The sequence below is a fragment of the Balearica regulorum genome, chromosome 1, assembly GCF_011004875.1.
Source record: "Balearica regulorum gibbericeps isolate bBalReg1 chromosome 1, bBalReg1.pri, whole genome shotgun sequence".
Classification (NCBI taxonomy): Eukaryota; Metazoa; Chordata; class Aves; order Gruiformes; family Gruidae; genus Balearica; species Balearica regulorum.
The window spans coordinates 125013192-125028876 of record NC_046184.1 but is presented as its reverse complement, the minus strand read 5'-3'; the positions used below and the strand labels follow the sequence as shown (position 1 = coordinate 125028876).

Genomic DNA, 15685 nt, shown 5'->3' with positions numbered 1-15685 from the left:
GATCTCACGTGCATAAATTAAGCACTCAATAGCAAAGATCTAATACTACAAGCCAAAACAATGATAAAAACAGTGTGTAAAGGACAGCAACATGGGCTGCAACGAACTACTGCTCACAAAGGACTAACTGATACTCCGTTACCCAACATTACTTGGCATTCACTTTACAGGAAACCTCTAAAGATTATAGTCTCTGCCACAGTTATTGCTGCAGCTGGAAGCAAGTCCCTTCCCTGCTATTTCACACCCTCTGAGGCAGGCAGCAAAGCCCGTGTTGCAAACATAGCTGGGGAATTTTGCCTCAAGTTAGTCATTGTTGTTGGCAATTTAATTAATGCCCCAATGCCTTTATTTGCATTAATCTGTCAAATGTTCAGCGGTTACCACTATAAAAGCCATCACAACGAATGAAGCGACTGCTTGGGGACTGCAGGTTCGTACGCTGTGTGCCCTCACATCACTGCCTAGGGCATACCAACAGCTTTTCCCCAAGCAACTGCTCTGAATAACAGCTCTCCTCCAGGACAACTGCAGTGATATGACTGTTGGTCTGAGCGTTGCATTACAGGGCCAGTATTTGCCAGTGTTCCTTGTCGCTAATCTGCAAGAAGATAATATCCTGTTTAAGCCCTTTATGCACTGACTCCTCTGTAGGAACTTGTATGCCCTAAATCCTTCCAGGGTGGTGGGGTGGTTAACTATAAATTAGCAGGATACAGATCTCGGTGCCAGATTAGAGATAAGATCTCTGTAGCAACATTTGGGGAGGGGATCTTGAGGCAAACAGAAAGGGAACAGTAGTAATCAGGGAAGGAGATTATGAGAGCCACTACATGAGTCTTGGCTTGTCAGGCTGGATGTCAGGCATTCCCCCCAACGGTTATGCTACAAAAAAATCTGCATTTAGTCAGGGGGTGATAGATACAGACAACTTGCTGTTAGAAAAATTTAGCAGGTACACTTACATTTATGTAAGCAACAGAAACTAGCCCCAAAACCAAGAACATGACGAAAGTCCTCATGTTACTTTCAAGTCATTTGCAAAGATTAAGCTGTAGACCATTAAGATGGCCACTTCCCCTTTAGAAGTAACAGGTGTTCCCTCCTTATTTAGCTAATACACACAGTCATTTACACTGTTCATTGCCAGCTATGGGGACAGCTTTTGCATTTTGTAATCACGCAAGGAAGCTGTATCAGCAGAGAAAATATTGCCAGAGTGGGCTAGCAAACCACTGCCTTACATGCCAAGTAGGTATTTACTCCTGCCGAGGAAAGTGTCAGTGGGAAAGGTTGCCAAGGCCTTTGCATATCTCGTAAACACCACACAAGCTGCAAAGGGAACCTCTCCCCTTGTTTGTCTCGTTCTCCACCCAACTCAAGAATATCCTCATCTTAAAAAAAAAAAATCAAACCAATTTATTTCTAATATAACTACCAGCCCTGCTTCTCTTCCATCTCTTACTGAGAAAGTATTTTATACGATAGCCGATGCTCCCTTTTTCACCTTAAACCTTCTCCTGCCTGACTTCTAACTCAGTGCAACTCTCAAAATGCTGTGACTAAACTTGCTAAGTTGGCAGATCCTTAACCCTCTGCTGTTGCTGCCCTTGACCTATCAGTCAGCATCAACATGCTCAGCCATGATCTTCCTCAGAGATCTTCATCCCTATCCTGATCTTGAGACAACTGTTGGACTCGAATTCCTCTCTAGGACTACTGGTTTTGGGGTGGCTAATATTGCTCCTTTGCGTTCCTAGGACTGCCTGCGTCCACCCATTGCAGTCTTCTCTTTGCAGTCAAACTGAGCAGCTTTCAGACAGTAGCTGGGCTTTTGCTTTATGTTTGAATAACATCCAGAGTAGTGGGGCACTGTTCCCAACTTAGTGCTTCTACGTGATCCAGTGATAACATTATTAAAATAACACCACTACTACTACTACTACCACCATTATTATCGAGAACCAGGATCACATATTTCCACTGCTATTGTTTGAGCAATTCTTAGGTTTCCAACCTAGGTTTATTTGTTTACTCTGTTTTCCTAAAGAAATGAGATAGGAGCTGAGGGAAGGAACAAAAAAAGAGAGAGAAACCAGGTTTCTTAAACTCAGCTGCATTTCAAGGTTGGTCCTATGATTTGGAGTTTTCCTATCATTTAAATCACCAACCTATGTGGAAAAAAGAGAAATAAATCTGAAGATCTGTATTCTTCCTTAAGTTTCTGTTTCTGCTGTTGGTGTTTTCCCTGCCCTTTTGTACTTTCTTCTTCGCTTTTCTCAAGTTTGGCTTATAGAAGAGAAAACATGCAAATTTTTACGAGATTGTACAGCCCCTTGACCAGCTCCAGAAGGTGAATGGCAATATATAACACCAATTCTATTTTCAATTCCCCAACATCTGTTCAGTATCAATAGGTATCACTATTGTTGCGGTCTAATACATGAATGGCAGTCCCGTGTCTCTTTTCAAGAGAAAGTATTTTTAATAGTAGCAACACCAAAATTAAAAGTATTGCATACGTATAGTTAAATATTTGCACAAAAAGCTTGCTTTTATGAGGCCCATCAGCTTATACAAAAATAGCCAAAGTTACACAGCTCACAGCTGCTGCCGTAACTCCCGAATTCCCGGTGGGGAAGTAAGAAGAGGGCCTGCGGGGGATCTGTCGGCTACCCACGACAGGCTGTTTGCAGTCTCATGTTTCCTGGAGGCTACGACAATTTCACAGAAAACATACGTTTCAAGAGGAATGGCATAACCGTAACTGCCCCACGCTGTTTTGTAAGAAAGTTACTGTTATGTGTTATGACTACCACTTTTTTTGACTACAGTCAGGGTTTCCACCTTGGCTGTTTCCCATGCCGTGGCCGCCACTGCTCTCCTGCCACCTCCCTCTCCTTTTCACGGTTCCTGGCTGCCCGGTGTGGCACCGAGCCCGGGGTCACCCATCAGGCCAGCCGCCTTGGCAGCTGCTGCCAGCCAGTCCCCAGGCAGGGAAGCACCGGCCTTTTGTAACGGGCGCAGCGCTCGTCCCGGCAGCCGCGTCCGCCCGCTGCAACGGGCCCCTTCCCACCCGCGGCCCGGCCCGGCCCGGCCGCGCTCTCCTTCTTCCGCGGCGGGGGTGCCCGGGCCGTGACTCACCGGCCGGCCGGGGGACGCAGGGGAGCTTCGGCAGCTCGGCCCCGGGCCCTGCTGGCTCTCCCGCCTGAGCCACCGCCGGGCCAGGCCGACCCCCCGCCCCGCGGCGCCCCGGCCTCTGGTGGGCTTGCCGCCGGCTGTGGGCGTGCTGCCTCACCGCCAACCCGCCGGAGCGTTGCACACGGGGTAGCCCGGGGGCCGGGGCCGGCGGCTGCGCCTTTCCACAGGAGCCCGGGCGGGGGGCTCGGCCGCGTCCTCCTGCCGCGCCACCTGCCGCCGGCTTCGGCCCTCGGCCCGGGCCCGGCCCCGGCCCCGCGATGCCCGGAGGCGTGAGGGGGCTGCGCCTCCCTGGCTCCCTTTGCAGGAGCACGGCACCCAGGGACTCGCAAAATCCCGACTGCCAGCGGCTGGTATGGCTGTGCCTGCCTTGAAATCCGGAGGTGCGGGCAGCCAGCCTGTACTCAAGCTGTAAGGCAGCCAGCTCAGCACGTACTGCCGTGAAGGTGCTGTAACCGGGGAGTCGGTGCGGGACAGCCGCTTACAGCAGGCACCCAAGGGCCGGGCGGCACGTCCAGTCTCGGCTAAAGCCCGACTTGCCAAAACTCTATAACCCGGACGAGTTAAGGGAAAGGCGGCGCAGGCGCTTGCTGTATCCCCCTCCAGCGGCAGCAGAACTGCGTGTTCACAGAGGTTTGTGTTTGCTTCAGGTGGAGCAAGTCACGAAGCCCAAACTGGAAAGCATGAGTTTACCAGTTGCTACTCAAATGAAGCCAAAATTTTGCATACACACACCCCCGAGGCAACTGCGTACGTTTGCTTAAGTTGTCAAAGCAATGGTACAAAGAAGTTTGGAAGACCCCAGCACTGATCCATGAGCCTCAGCTGATCCAGATCTAAACTTGAAATTAAAATTACTCAGTTTCTTCCCTTCCTAAGCTAGCTTTTGCAAAGTTGTTCCCTATAAACAATCATTTCAATTATATTCAATTACAGGGGGACCTGTAATGAGTGCCACGAAATAGGAAACTATAATGTGTTCACAAAATTAGCAGATCATCTAGCTACAACTGTGGTTACAGTTTGTCTAAGATTAATTTCCTAAAATGTTAAACTCAGACGTGAACACTATATATAACATGAACAACATAGCTACTACAGCATTGATCTGTGAGGTCCTTACATATTTTTGAAGTCATTTCAAACTAACAAGTGACATCACTCAAAACCCTGCAGTAGGTTCTTGGGTGATTTGGTCAGATGAATTTCAACAGCTGCTGTAGAAGCCCACACAGAAAACAAGCCCCCTAAAATTATTGCCTGAGATTGAACAAAGTCGTAACTGCCTCAGGCGGAGTGCTGTGAGTACCAGCAAATGCAGTCATAGCCTTGCTGTCACCCAGCCCTCTCACTTCTGCTGGCTAATATCTAAATGCTAAATTGTATTATCTCTGGCCAGGGTAGTTGTTTGCACGAACGCTGTTGGAGCCATTGTTTTGACATTTTCCACATTGCTGAAGTAGAAATAAAAAATGAGATGAAATTCTAAATGAATAAAATTATCTATGTATGATCAAAGTTGTGAGGGAACTGGATAAATAGGAGAGATGAACATATCTATAAATATATATATGTGTGTGCGTGTGTGTGACAGGTTATATCTAGAAAGATCACCCTTCTTTTTGTCAGACAAGGACTTCATTTCATTCTTGCCCCCCTCCCCCAACTTCTAATTTTACCCAGGTGGTCATGAACAAGCACTGAACAAAGGCTGCCTCAAAAACTTCAGTAGTCGACAAGAACAGATAGCAGAGAATGATTAATTTATTCCTAAGGTGTTTACAGATATAATGGAAGGGGGTTGCAGATATGATGATGTTTCTGATTTAGGAGGTGCTGTTCAGAAATTATTCTAATTATATACAGTGCAGGCCTGTGAAGAGGAGAACTTGCTGATTAGAAATAAGTTTGAGTTTCTTGAAGCCAAATCAGCCAGTCCATTTCGCCACCTTCCCCTGTAGGATTTTAATGGCTTGTGTGGTCTCTACACTGTGAAACTATGTAAGCATAGATTACGAATGCTGTAATTAACTTACAGATACGGTAAAACTGTCTAAATAAAATGGCAGTGTCACTACAAGACTTGCCTTTCTGTCTCTTTTCCTTCATGCACTTGTGCTATGTGGCTGCGGTAGTTTCTTTGCATGAGAGAGTAATCGTAAGCACCTGACACAAACCATAATGACCAGTGAGGTGTGTTTCTGTAACCCTGATTCTCCTTTTCAAGTCATTTTAGGTCAGATGGTAGGATGGGAGTTACAGGGGTGTTTGTAGCTAGTCTAGCACTACTCTGTTTCTTTTTACAAAATGTTTACATAACAAACAAAGCTGCTGTCACAGTATGTTTCCTGTGTTTAAAAACAGATGCTTGATGGCACATGTGAGCTAAAACCTCCAGCTACTCCATAGTGAGTTAGACTCATCAGAGTAGAAAAATCCCCCTTGGTGGGCACGTGGTGTTTGGCTGCACCCTTCCTTCCAGTGGGTGGGAAGGGGAGAGAGAAACCGTTCCACCTACCAGCCAATGTCCACAGACCCCTTTCCCGGCATAGACCCAAGGGGCTAGAGCAGCTCCCATGCCACACGACGTAAACGTGACTGCATAGCTTTGGAGCCACTTTGCAACTGGGTTTATTGCCGCATTTACAGAACACCACATCTGAGCTCAGATCCTCCCTGAGAGACAAACCGGTGCTGGCTTCGAGCTGGGAATGGACACACAGGCAGAACTTCCTGGCTCAGGATATTCTGATGGGGCGTGCGGTCTGGCTCCGTGCTTGTGTGACACTGTGACTGCACTAAAAAATCCCTCTCTGAATCAAATGGGAACAGATGTACAGGAGGCAGCAAGACGCATCCCCACCATCAGGTAAAAATTGTTCATTACAGGATCTGTTGCACTGTCTGTATTAGAACAAAACCCTGTTTTCTCTATATGGCAGCTACTGTAGCATATAGGCTACCAGTGGTTAATGTTCTCTCTTTTATGGTGTGTTTAAAATATCAGTGCTCTGACATTCATGTCCAACTCTAAACAGGCTAGCTACAACCTGAGGTTTCAGTGGCTTCTGTGAAGTGCTTTAGATTGCCTGAATCTAAATGGAACATACGTGTTTCTCTGATCAAGTTGAGTTGGGAAGACAGTCACCAGAAAGGACACCTGGCAGGCAATGAAAAGGAAAGTAATGAATCTACTCCCTTACTTTCCTTTTCACACTTTTCTGTTTAGATTAACAAAATCTGCATGGGAAGAATAACAAGTGTCTTTTGTCATGAGATCACATGTAGAAACATATAATATGGGCTATACCTTAATACAAACTCTTCTGTCCCATTAATAAGATCCCTGTTGGCAACAGTAACTCATCCCCCTGATTGCAACAACTAAGAAAACATTATGGTGATAGATAGATATAATGTTGTCGTGGGTTTTCGTATTCTGCAATTCAGTTCTATCCCTGAAAAGAAACTACTTGGAAAAGCAACTAATGGTGCTCAGCATTTGTTAAGTTATATTAACTACAAGTAGCTGTTTGTACCCACAGAGGATGGGAAAAAGAAAGATGGGAAAGAAGTTAAATTCACTAGGATATGATGCGGAATGAAAATACTTTTCCCAGAGTTTCATAACAATCTCTCTGGAGTAACAAAACTTTAACTTGCATCACCAAGACTAGCAGCAAGAGGAAGAGGTCTGAGTAAACAAGAGGTGTAAGAAATTAGGCCAAGTCTGAAAACTAGCCTTTGGCAAGGTCTTGTCTCTAAAATGCACGCAGCACTTCAGTGAATTGGGATCCAAAGTTCTCACTCTTGTATGTAAGCGGAGGAAAGCAAGAGGAATATTTTTCCCACTTCCTATTTATATTGATGAAGAACATGAGGCAAAAATACAACTAAGGCAAAACTTTATTTTTTTTTGGTAGAAATAAAAATGAAGCAGTCTTATAATTAAGCAGTATTTTCTAGGTTCTTCTGCAGCGGAACCTTCACCAAGCCACATTAAACTGATAGTCTTACTCAGTGCATCTTGTTTTCAACTAAAGCAAAAATACCAAATGAGATTACAAGTGGCTATTCGGAATATTTCTTCTGACCACGGCACCTGAATGCCCACTAAAGGGGTTAACAGCCACCGCTATTTTTACTTACCCACTTCTTAAACTGTATCAATTGTACCAAACCTTTTTCCAGTTGCTACCCCACTTATTTTTTCACTTTGCACAATCCCAAACATCAGTGCAACTACTGCATTTTTGTCAGTTCCACAACTCAGCTCTTGGATGCTGGCACCTAGTTGAGAAATTGCTGTCCTAACCCAACAATATTAAATTATTGTACATTTGAAGGTCAGTACAACATACACATACATCTTCACGTTACACTTGCCTGTTAGGCAAATGCAATATTACAGTATTAATTTTACTTGCACTTAGGTAAAAGCAGAATTCTATTTGTCTGCAAAGCAAGAGATTTTGAACGTTATTGTGAATTACACGTACACACGTTCTTTCTGTAGTCTCATACTAGCTATATGCATACACAATCTAAGCAATGAAATGGTTTTTAGCTGCTTCTTTGTACAGGACACTTGCTACATGCCCTAATAGTCAGTTATCTGGAAAAAAAAAAAACCAAACCAAAACCCCAAACCAACACAAAACAAAAGAACCCCAAACAAAGCTGCATAATAGTGCTTTAACATTCATCTGTTAAAATCCAGAACAGCCTTATGGTAGCTGTTAGGTAGTTACCAGTCTCTTCCAAAGACATGCAGTAATAAAGAAATTCTATCCTTAAGCAGCATCTGAGAAAACAACTTAATGTAGCTGCCACTTAGTGGCAGCAATCATTTAGGCATTTTTGGTATTGATACATCTCTTTATCATATAATTTGTGCATTAATCAACAAAAATGTAGGCCCCAATCCAGCAAATACTTGCGTCTGTGCAAATGCTTTTCTTCCACATGGAATATTTCAAGTTAAGACTTGTCAGATGAGCAAAGTTAACACCTTGCGTAAATCTTTACAGGAGGGGAATTCTTAGTGCTTAAAACTTAACTGTATTATTTCATAGGACTAAGATCCAATTCTAGACTTGGAGAACGTAGGAACCGCTCCTATAAAGAACAGTTATGTTGCTTTCAGATAAATGCTTTCAAAGCTAACAAGAGCCTCTAGAAATGCGTGTGCCTTTTCTCCAAACGCTTTAATTCTACTTTGAGTAATGTGGGTCCAGTTTTACTGCCCTAGCTCCTGGCTACTGCACAAGGAATCAATAAAGTGCTTGCCACAAATTCCGCAGTCATGGAGTAAAATCAAATTTAAGAACCTTCAGAATGTTTTCAGATTTATAAACTATGAATTAAGGGCTGATGTCTGATCCCCAGCATGTTTCCCTGAATTGATAACAAATGTTATGTTCTTCATTCTGAAGATAAATTAGAATTATGCTTGGATTAGGAATATTTCACCTTTGTCCCTCTGCCTCCAGGGTAAAAGCTTAACTGGATTTAATTTCCATATAAATGTTCACACTTGACCGAAATGTGATGCTCATGCAACTTCACAAGCACCAGCATTCAGTGTGACAGTTAACTTTGTTTAATCAAACATGAAGCACCAGTACAGTTTACAGTATATCCACTCTGAACTGTGTTCATAATTTGTTCCCAAATGCACCATAATCCTGAGAGGTCTTGCTTGCCCTTTGACCTTTCCTTTGATTTGATGTGGTTTGATCCTCTTGATAAAGTATCTTAGATATTAGCTTTGATATAAATGGTATTGATCTTTGTGGCATCTTCTCATTAACATACGTCTGAATATTTAAATTACTAAAACCTTCTCTTTAGCTATATATATATATTTTGATTTTTTTGCTAGCTTTCAGATAATTAATCTACGAGAACTGACTTAGACTGTATGCTCCTCATACAAAAACAAATAATGGTTTGAAATATTTAGCCATGAGTTTGGATGATTATTTTTTAAAGGCTTCGGTGTTGCTTATATTTATCTTCCAGTCAGCTACAGGATAATAGCAACAGCAAACACATTGACAATGCAGTTCATTGTTCGGTTTTCCCATCTCACTGTGCAGGTTCCTAGAAGAGATTATTACAAAATAAAAATAGGATTCCAGTGTCTTTAATACATTCACTTTGTTGTAGTGTAAATTATGTCAAATTTGTATGAATAATTCAGCTGTGATTTAAGGTAAGTATTATGTCATCTTGGCTATAAATAGATTACACTCCTCAAAACATTCTCATTACCTTGTACGTTGTTTACTACCTAACGTGAGCCTTGTGTGCTTAAGACAGTTTCCAGGAAAACATAATTTCAGTATCTCTCTTTAAAAGCTGGACTTGCAAAAATCCTTGACAATCTCGTACTGAAACTGGCAAGATAACCAGGCAAGAAATCAGAAAAAAGATCGGCTCAAATACATTCTAGTAATTTCTGTAATTTTCCCTCTTCTGTTGTATCAATGTATCCATGCCTTACAAGCCAGGGAAACATGAAGATTAAACTGTACTTGTTTACTTAGCTTCACGTTATAATTTAATTTTTTTTAACCTTGGTTGACTTCGTAATACCATCTCTATTTTAAAGTTAAATGTTGGTGCCCTCTTCTAAAAAGACCTTTCTCAGTCTGTGATAGACATAAGATTAAAATAATCTTGTTTCTCCACAATACTGTGAACCTGGGAAAAAAATGCATTTAGGACTAATTTAGAAGTAGTAAAACACATCCAAAGCCTGGCTGATAGTTAAGCAATTGAAACACATACTGTTAGTCAAACTACTTCTATTTTTCACCAAGTTCTGTTCTCCTCCAAAGCAGGGCTATCCCTTTACAGCAGACAGGCAGATATGTTTAGGACTACCTACTTGTATCTACTGTGAGCAATGTTTGACTGCCTCTTCAACTGATCTATGGTTACTGACGAGGATTAAATGTTTTGACTCATTTCAGAATGAAGGCATTTCTACTCCTGTTTCTCGTAAGTTACAAAGCAGTTGCTCTTACTGTAGGCACCGACTGCTAACCAAATATTTCTGCTAGAACTGTAAACATGCATCTATCTAATCCTGGAAGCTACTGCTTCTAGAATCACTCTTCCAAAATGGTCGACTTAGCTATTACAACTGAGCAATAAGTAACATTCCTTTTATTACAGATTTTTAAATTGAATGAGGAAACTTACCATCAGTTGTGGTATCCCAGAAGCACGAGCTTGCTGTGTGAAGACCAGCTCCACTCCTCTGCATCACCGCACAGGTTACTGCAAGATACAGTCATAAAACCAAGGAATTAATTATTAAAGCAGAAGAGGTGAATCATTCAGTACTTCTGAACTCAAGCCTGCACTACGTTTTCAAATGGCTGGCAGGTGGTATTCAGCTAAGTCAAAACCATTTTTGACAAACCCCCCCCCACCCTCAGTATTTTCCTCAAGAACTTGGTATTCATTTCATGATTATTTTTACTCCCATAAAGACAACGGCTTTAACAAAATGCTTGCTAATAGGATTATGGGTTTTATCTTTTAAACTGCTTAGATATGGCTTGTGTCATGTGCACCTCAGAATGGGATTGCAGGTGCTGTCCTTACAGGTACAGCAGAAGTTGCACTTGATGAGTTGTTTTGCAAAAGTACTGGTTGTTGCTCTCTGAAACCACACCCTAGTAATATGCAGCATTTCTAGACTGACCTGCAATGGTCATAAAACCAGTGACAATCTGAATCTAAGACTTTCAAAACAGAACAGAGTGCAAACACTTGTTACTACATCGACACTCCACAAAAGGACCGAAGTGGGTTAAACTTCTACTTATTTCCATTTCCCTTCCAGAGATATGCATATAAATATAATGGGACATGACTTAGTGTACAGGACTAAAGTATTACTAAAAACCTACATAACATAAGAGTTCAGGTATCTGCTCTGCTTTGTCTACATTTTAAAACTTTCTACTGAATAGAGCACTGCATTCAAATGAACCTTTCAGCAATTATTTATTGTGATTGTATGCGGTAAAAGTATGACTGCTTGTACTTACCGATGTACTTATATGTTTTTCCGAGTTTTACTAGATGTGTCAGTGACTGTTCTACTATAGCAGCAGTCCACTGGTTGACTTTGTTGTGATTATAATCTGCCTTGCCTAAAACACTTTCTATGCACTAAAATAGAGGAAAAAACCAATTAGTTAGAGTAAACATACTTCAAAACGTAGAGGTTTAAAATGTCTCACATAATCAGAGGAATTTTATCTGGCAATTGGATTCTTTTAAATCACTTCAGCTCACCAGGTATCAGTTGCTGAATGGGAAGTAAAATGAGCCTTCTCAGAAACTTGTTTTTAGTACATATTCGCCACATTACTACACGGAGAAAAATGAGGCTCTGACTGAAAATTTCTTGTAGGAAAGACATTAGCCATGCGCTTTAAGTACCAAGTTAAGTGAATGATCTATTTACCAGTGAAGATTCTAACACACCCCACTGTCCCTAATGGCTGCCTACTCCAGCTTGGTTTTCAGAAGCTACTGTAATGGAAATGGTACCACTCAAATCAGTAATGTCAGCTTGGGCTGGCCAACCCTTCAGAGTCTGCAAGCAATATACCAAAATCTTCAGAGCTAGAGCAACAGTAGTGAAGTGCATACCCCAGCTTAAAAGACAAGATATGAGAGTGAGAGATACTCAAGGGTCATATCTTAGAGCACAAGAAATATCTGAACTGCTTGAAAATTGCATGTTCTCCCACAGCTACAGACTGGCCAACCCTTGCTTAAACTGGAAATGATTGAACAGGAAGACTTTTCTCTAACTGTAACTCTTAAACTGCATTCTCTACTTTTAACAAATTCAGAATTATGTGCTGATAGGTACTTCTAAAAATTGAGAAATTCAGTTGAGAAACGCACACCTGGAAAAGGTAAGTAAAACAAAACTACGTTCTCCTCTGATTCATTCAGATGAATCCTACACACTAACCACCCACTAACAGGCTGTGTAAGAGACTTGTGCCCCAGATATCAAAAAGCCCAGTTACTTCTGATCACAGTATATAAAGCTGGATAAAGGACTCAACGGAAACAAACATTCACAGAACAGAGACAGCAGAGGAACAAGATCCCTCGGGGATTTTGGTCCTTCCAGAAATGCACCCCAGTGCTAGAACTCCTCGGCTCTGGTTAAGCTTTCAATTAGAGGCAGAAACACTTGGCTTTACTCCCAGTGTCTGGAGACTCTGTCATACCGTATTTGGCCTTTCAAGGCAGGGACAGTTATATAAAGGGTTGAATTGTCATTTATCTGACACCCAAGAGCTTGCTGTTGTGTACTGGAGCAGTTCTAAAAGTGCAGCCCTTTCCCTTCCTGATAGAGCAGGTGGGAAAGGACCCGCAGAGCCCCTGTGGGAATTCCTTTCTCAAAATGCTATTTCCCTGCATAACCTGACAGCATCTGTATGCCACAGGCTCTTCATTAATCATTTTCCAGTTACTAGGTATTTAATTTAGACCATCACGCTATTCACTTTCAGCCTGCTCTTTTTGTGTAAAAATTGTTTTTCAGAAGCATTGCTAGAATAATGAGCTCATGTAGTGCAACCTTCTGCTCAAGCCAAGGCTAACTTCGAAGTTTGACCACATTCCTCAAAGTGGTCCTCATCCAGTCAAGTTCTAAAAATCTCGACAGATGGAGACTCCTCAAGCTCTCCCTGTGACCTTTCTAGTGATTAACCACTCTCTAGTACGATCAAGGGGAAAAAAAAATAAAATTGGAGTGCATTTCCCTTGCAATTTGTGACTGCTGCCCCTTGTCTTTCAACCGTAATCTGGCTCTCCTCTCATCTACCTTCTCCTCTTTAGGTAGTTGAAGACAGCAATTAGATGAAGCTTCAAGCAGCTCCAAATGAAACTCCATCTTTATTTGACAGAAATAATACTTTCATATAAGATTGAATTTATCTGAGAGGTCAATGAAAGTAAGTGCTTTCACTATAGCGCGAGGTAAAGTAAAGAATTTCTTTGAAATACAGCTGTTAGCTAAAACCTACCTCCTTAACTATGTTGTGGGCCTCATCAGCATTGAAGATCATCTGTAATAAAAACTAATTATTAATATTTCTGATAGAAAAGTAAAGAAATGATGCAGTTTTACTCTAAGTAACACGTAATGATCAGGCCCCGTGTCTGGTTATTTGCATTGTTAGTATAATTCTAAAATCTTCATTTTTTTTCCCCAGCACCATACATACATTATTTAGTATTGTTTTGCGAGTTACATTTGAGTGGGTCCAAAAAGCTCAGGCCTGAGTGGGCTTTGAAACAGGTTCAGTTTAGACTTTCTGTAAAGATTAAATTCCACCACTGTCTATGCTTGTCACAGGAGTATTTTACCAAGACAAAAGTTAAATGGCAAATCTTTTCCTCTGGATCTTAACCCTGGTTTTTATTGGAGTCACAGAGTTACTAACCCGTGAGTTACATTTTGCTGCTAAGCGGTAACACAAGATTTTGCACCCCTAGTATCAAAAAGACTGGTTTCCATAGTCATTACCTTATCCAAGTAACTTTCTCAAGTGCAGAAAAAGCTTGCAAGTTTTAATGCCTCCTATTTTCTGCTCACTCCTACCTCTCAGCATTTAGCTTGGCTTCCAAAAGAAACACAGCATGTGCCACTTTGCCATCTGCCTCTTTGCCTCCATCCATTTCAAACACTTGGGCACGGACAGAAACCTCAAGGACAATAATGTTGCAACGAGGGTTTTTTCTTGAATGAAAACTGGTGGCTAGAGACCCGAAGTAAGGCCCCCTGGGTAAGGAAAGGCTCCTCAGTTCTGGCTGGCAGGCATCAGCCTGCAGCACAGCCCGGGCCCAACACACGTTGGTTTTTCACAAGAAAAATGGCCGCAGAGCGACAGCACCACAGCGGGCGGCAGCACCCCCCAGCACCACTGCCACCTTCCCTTGCAGGAACGTTCAGCTCCCACAACTGAAGCAGGCCGGCACCGACTGAAGCCCCAGGCGGGCAGAGAGCAGGGCCAAGCCCCCAGCCCGCACAAGGGAACCCCCTTCCGCCCCGAGGCGGGCTGCCGTGTGCCGCACCGACTCCGGGGGTGCCCGAAGCGCCGGGGAACGGGAGGTCCCCGCGCACAGCCCACCTGTACAACTACAGCCTTCAACCGGCCCGGCCAGGGCAGGGGCCCCGGCAGCGCCACCGGCCTCCCGCCGGGCCCTCGGCCGGGTCCCTCCAGCGCGGCGGAGGCAGCGCGGAGCCCGGGGACTGGCTGGCGGAGGGCCCCGCGCCCCAGCCGGGCACAGCCCACAGCCCCCCGCCTCATCGGAGGGCGGCAGCCCCTACCTCGTCGTTATGGGGGTGAAACTCCTCCATGGCCCCAGCGCGGGCGGCTGCTGTTCCGGCAACGGCTGCGAGACCTGCGCGGCTCCGCCTCCGTCAGGCCGGCCGGGCGGGGCCTCCTGCGGCAGCGGCTGGCGGGCAGCGGGGGGCGCTCGGGTCGCCCTGCAGGCGCCGCTCGGGGCCCGAGGATGCGAGAGGCCGGGTCTCCCCGTCCGGCGGGTACCTGGAGCCGGCCGTGCCGAGCCGAAAATGAAAGGAGCGACTGCCTGGCCTCAGAGTCCCAGCCGGGCTGGCAATAGCCAACTCCAGGCACTCGGGCCGGCGCTGGGGCTGGGGCTGCTGCTGCTCCTCCTCCTCCTCCTCCTCCTCCTTCTCCCGGTGCGGCAGGTGCAGCGCCGGCGGGAGGTGCCGCCTCTCGGTGGCTGCCGGTGCGTTTCGCCCCTGGGCTGGGCAGCTCTCTGCAGTGCCGAGCCGATCCTGCGGCGGGTGTTTGCAGTCCCGCATAAAAGCGGTGAAGTAATATCCTTGTTCCCCCCCGCCCTTTTTTTTTCCTTTTCTGGATGAATCTGTGTCAATTATCTGACACAAAGTTGCCATTAGATTTTAATAATGGCAAAGTGCAACTTCAGGTTCTTTTAGTTCCACTTCAATATAAAGAATTGATTGTGAGTTTTAGTTGACTCAATACGTGTGTGTGTATATATAAATACATCAGATCTTTTCTTTCTCTCTGAAGTTGCCTGGGAAACAGGAAAGACACCTAGAACACAACATTACAGAATTTTCAAATGCTGGGGGTTTATTATTATTATTATTATTATTCCAGAGGAAGGTCTTGTGTAAATTTACCCCCTGTGATACCTGGTCTTTCTGAACCAGACTGAACATGAGAGAGGACCAAGGCTGCCCCACTTGTAGTTTCAGTTTTGGTGGCATATGTTTGGACAGACAGACACTTACCTTGCAAAAATGTCTCTTGTTCAGTGTTAATTGTACACTCATTGGAAAAACTGTTTGAAAAACATGAAAGTACAGGGGGAAGCAAAGCTAAACATTTTTTATATTGCCTTGCTCTCAAACTAGCTTCCAGGTTTAATAGTCGCTAAT

The 15685-nt window shown here is 43.9% G+C and overlaps 1 protein-coding gene across 1 annotated transcript; it reads right to left on the bottom strand.

Moving 5' to 3' along the window:
* Window positions 1-7086: 7086 nt before the first annotated feature.
* On the bottom strand, window positions 7087-14705 carry DYNLT3 (dynein light chain Tctex-type 3). The gene is made up of 5 exons (XM_075774434.1): window positions 14582-14705; window positions 13275-13316; window positions 11268-11391; window positions 10411-10488; window positions 7087-9303 (listed from the first exon to the last, which is right to left on the bottom strand). Exons 1-5 carry the CDS (start codon window positions 14609-14611, stop codon window positions 9227-9229), a joined length of 351 nt encoding a protein of 116 aa, XP_075630549.1. The 5' UTR covers window positions 14612-14705; the 3' UTR covers window positions 7087-9226.
* Between the last annotated feature and the right edge of the window lie 980 nt (window positions 14706-15685).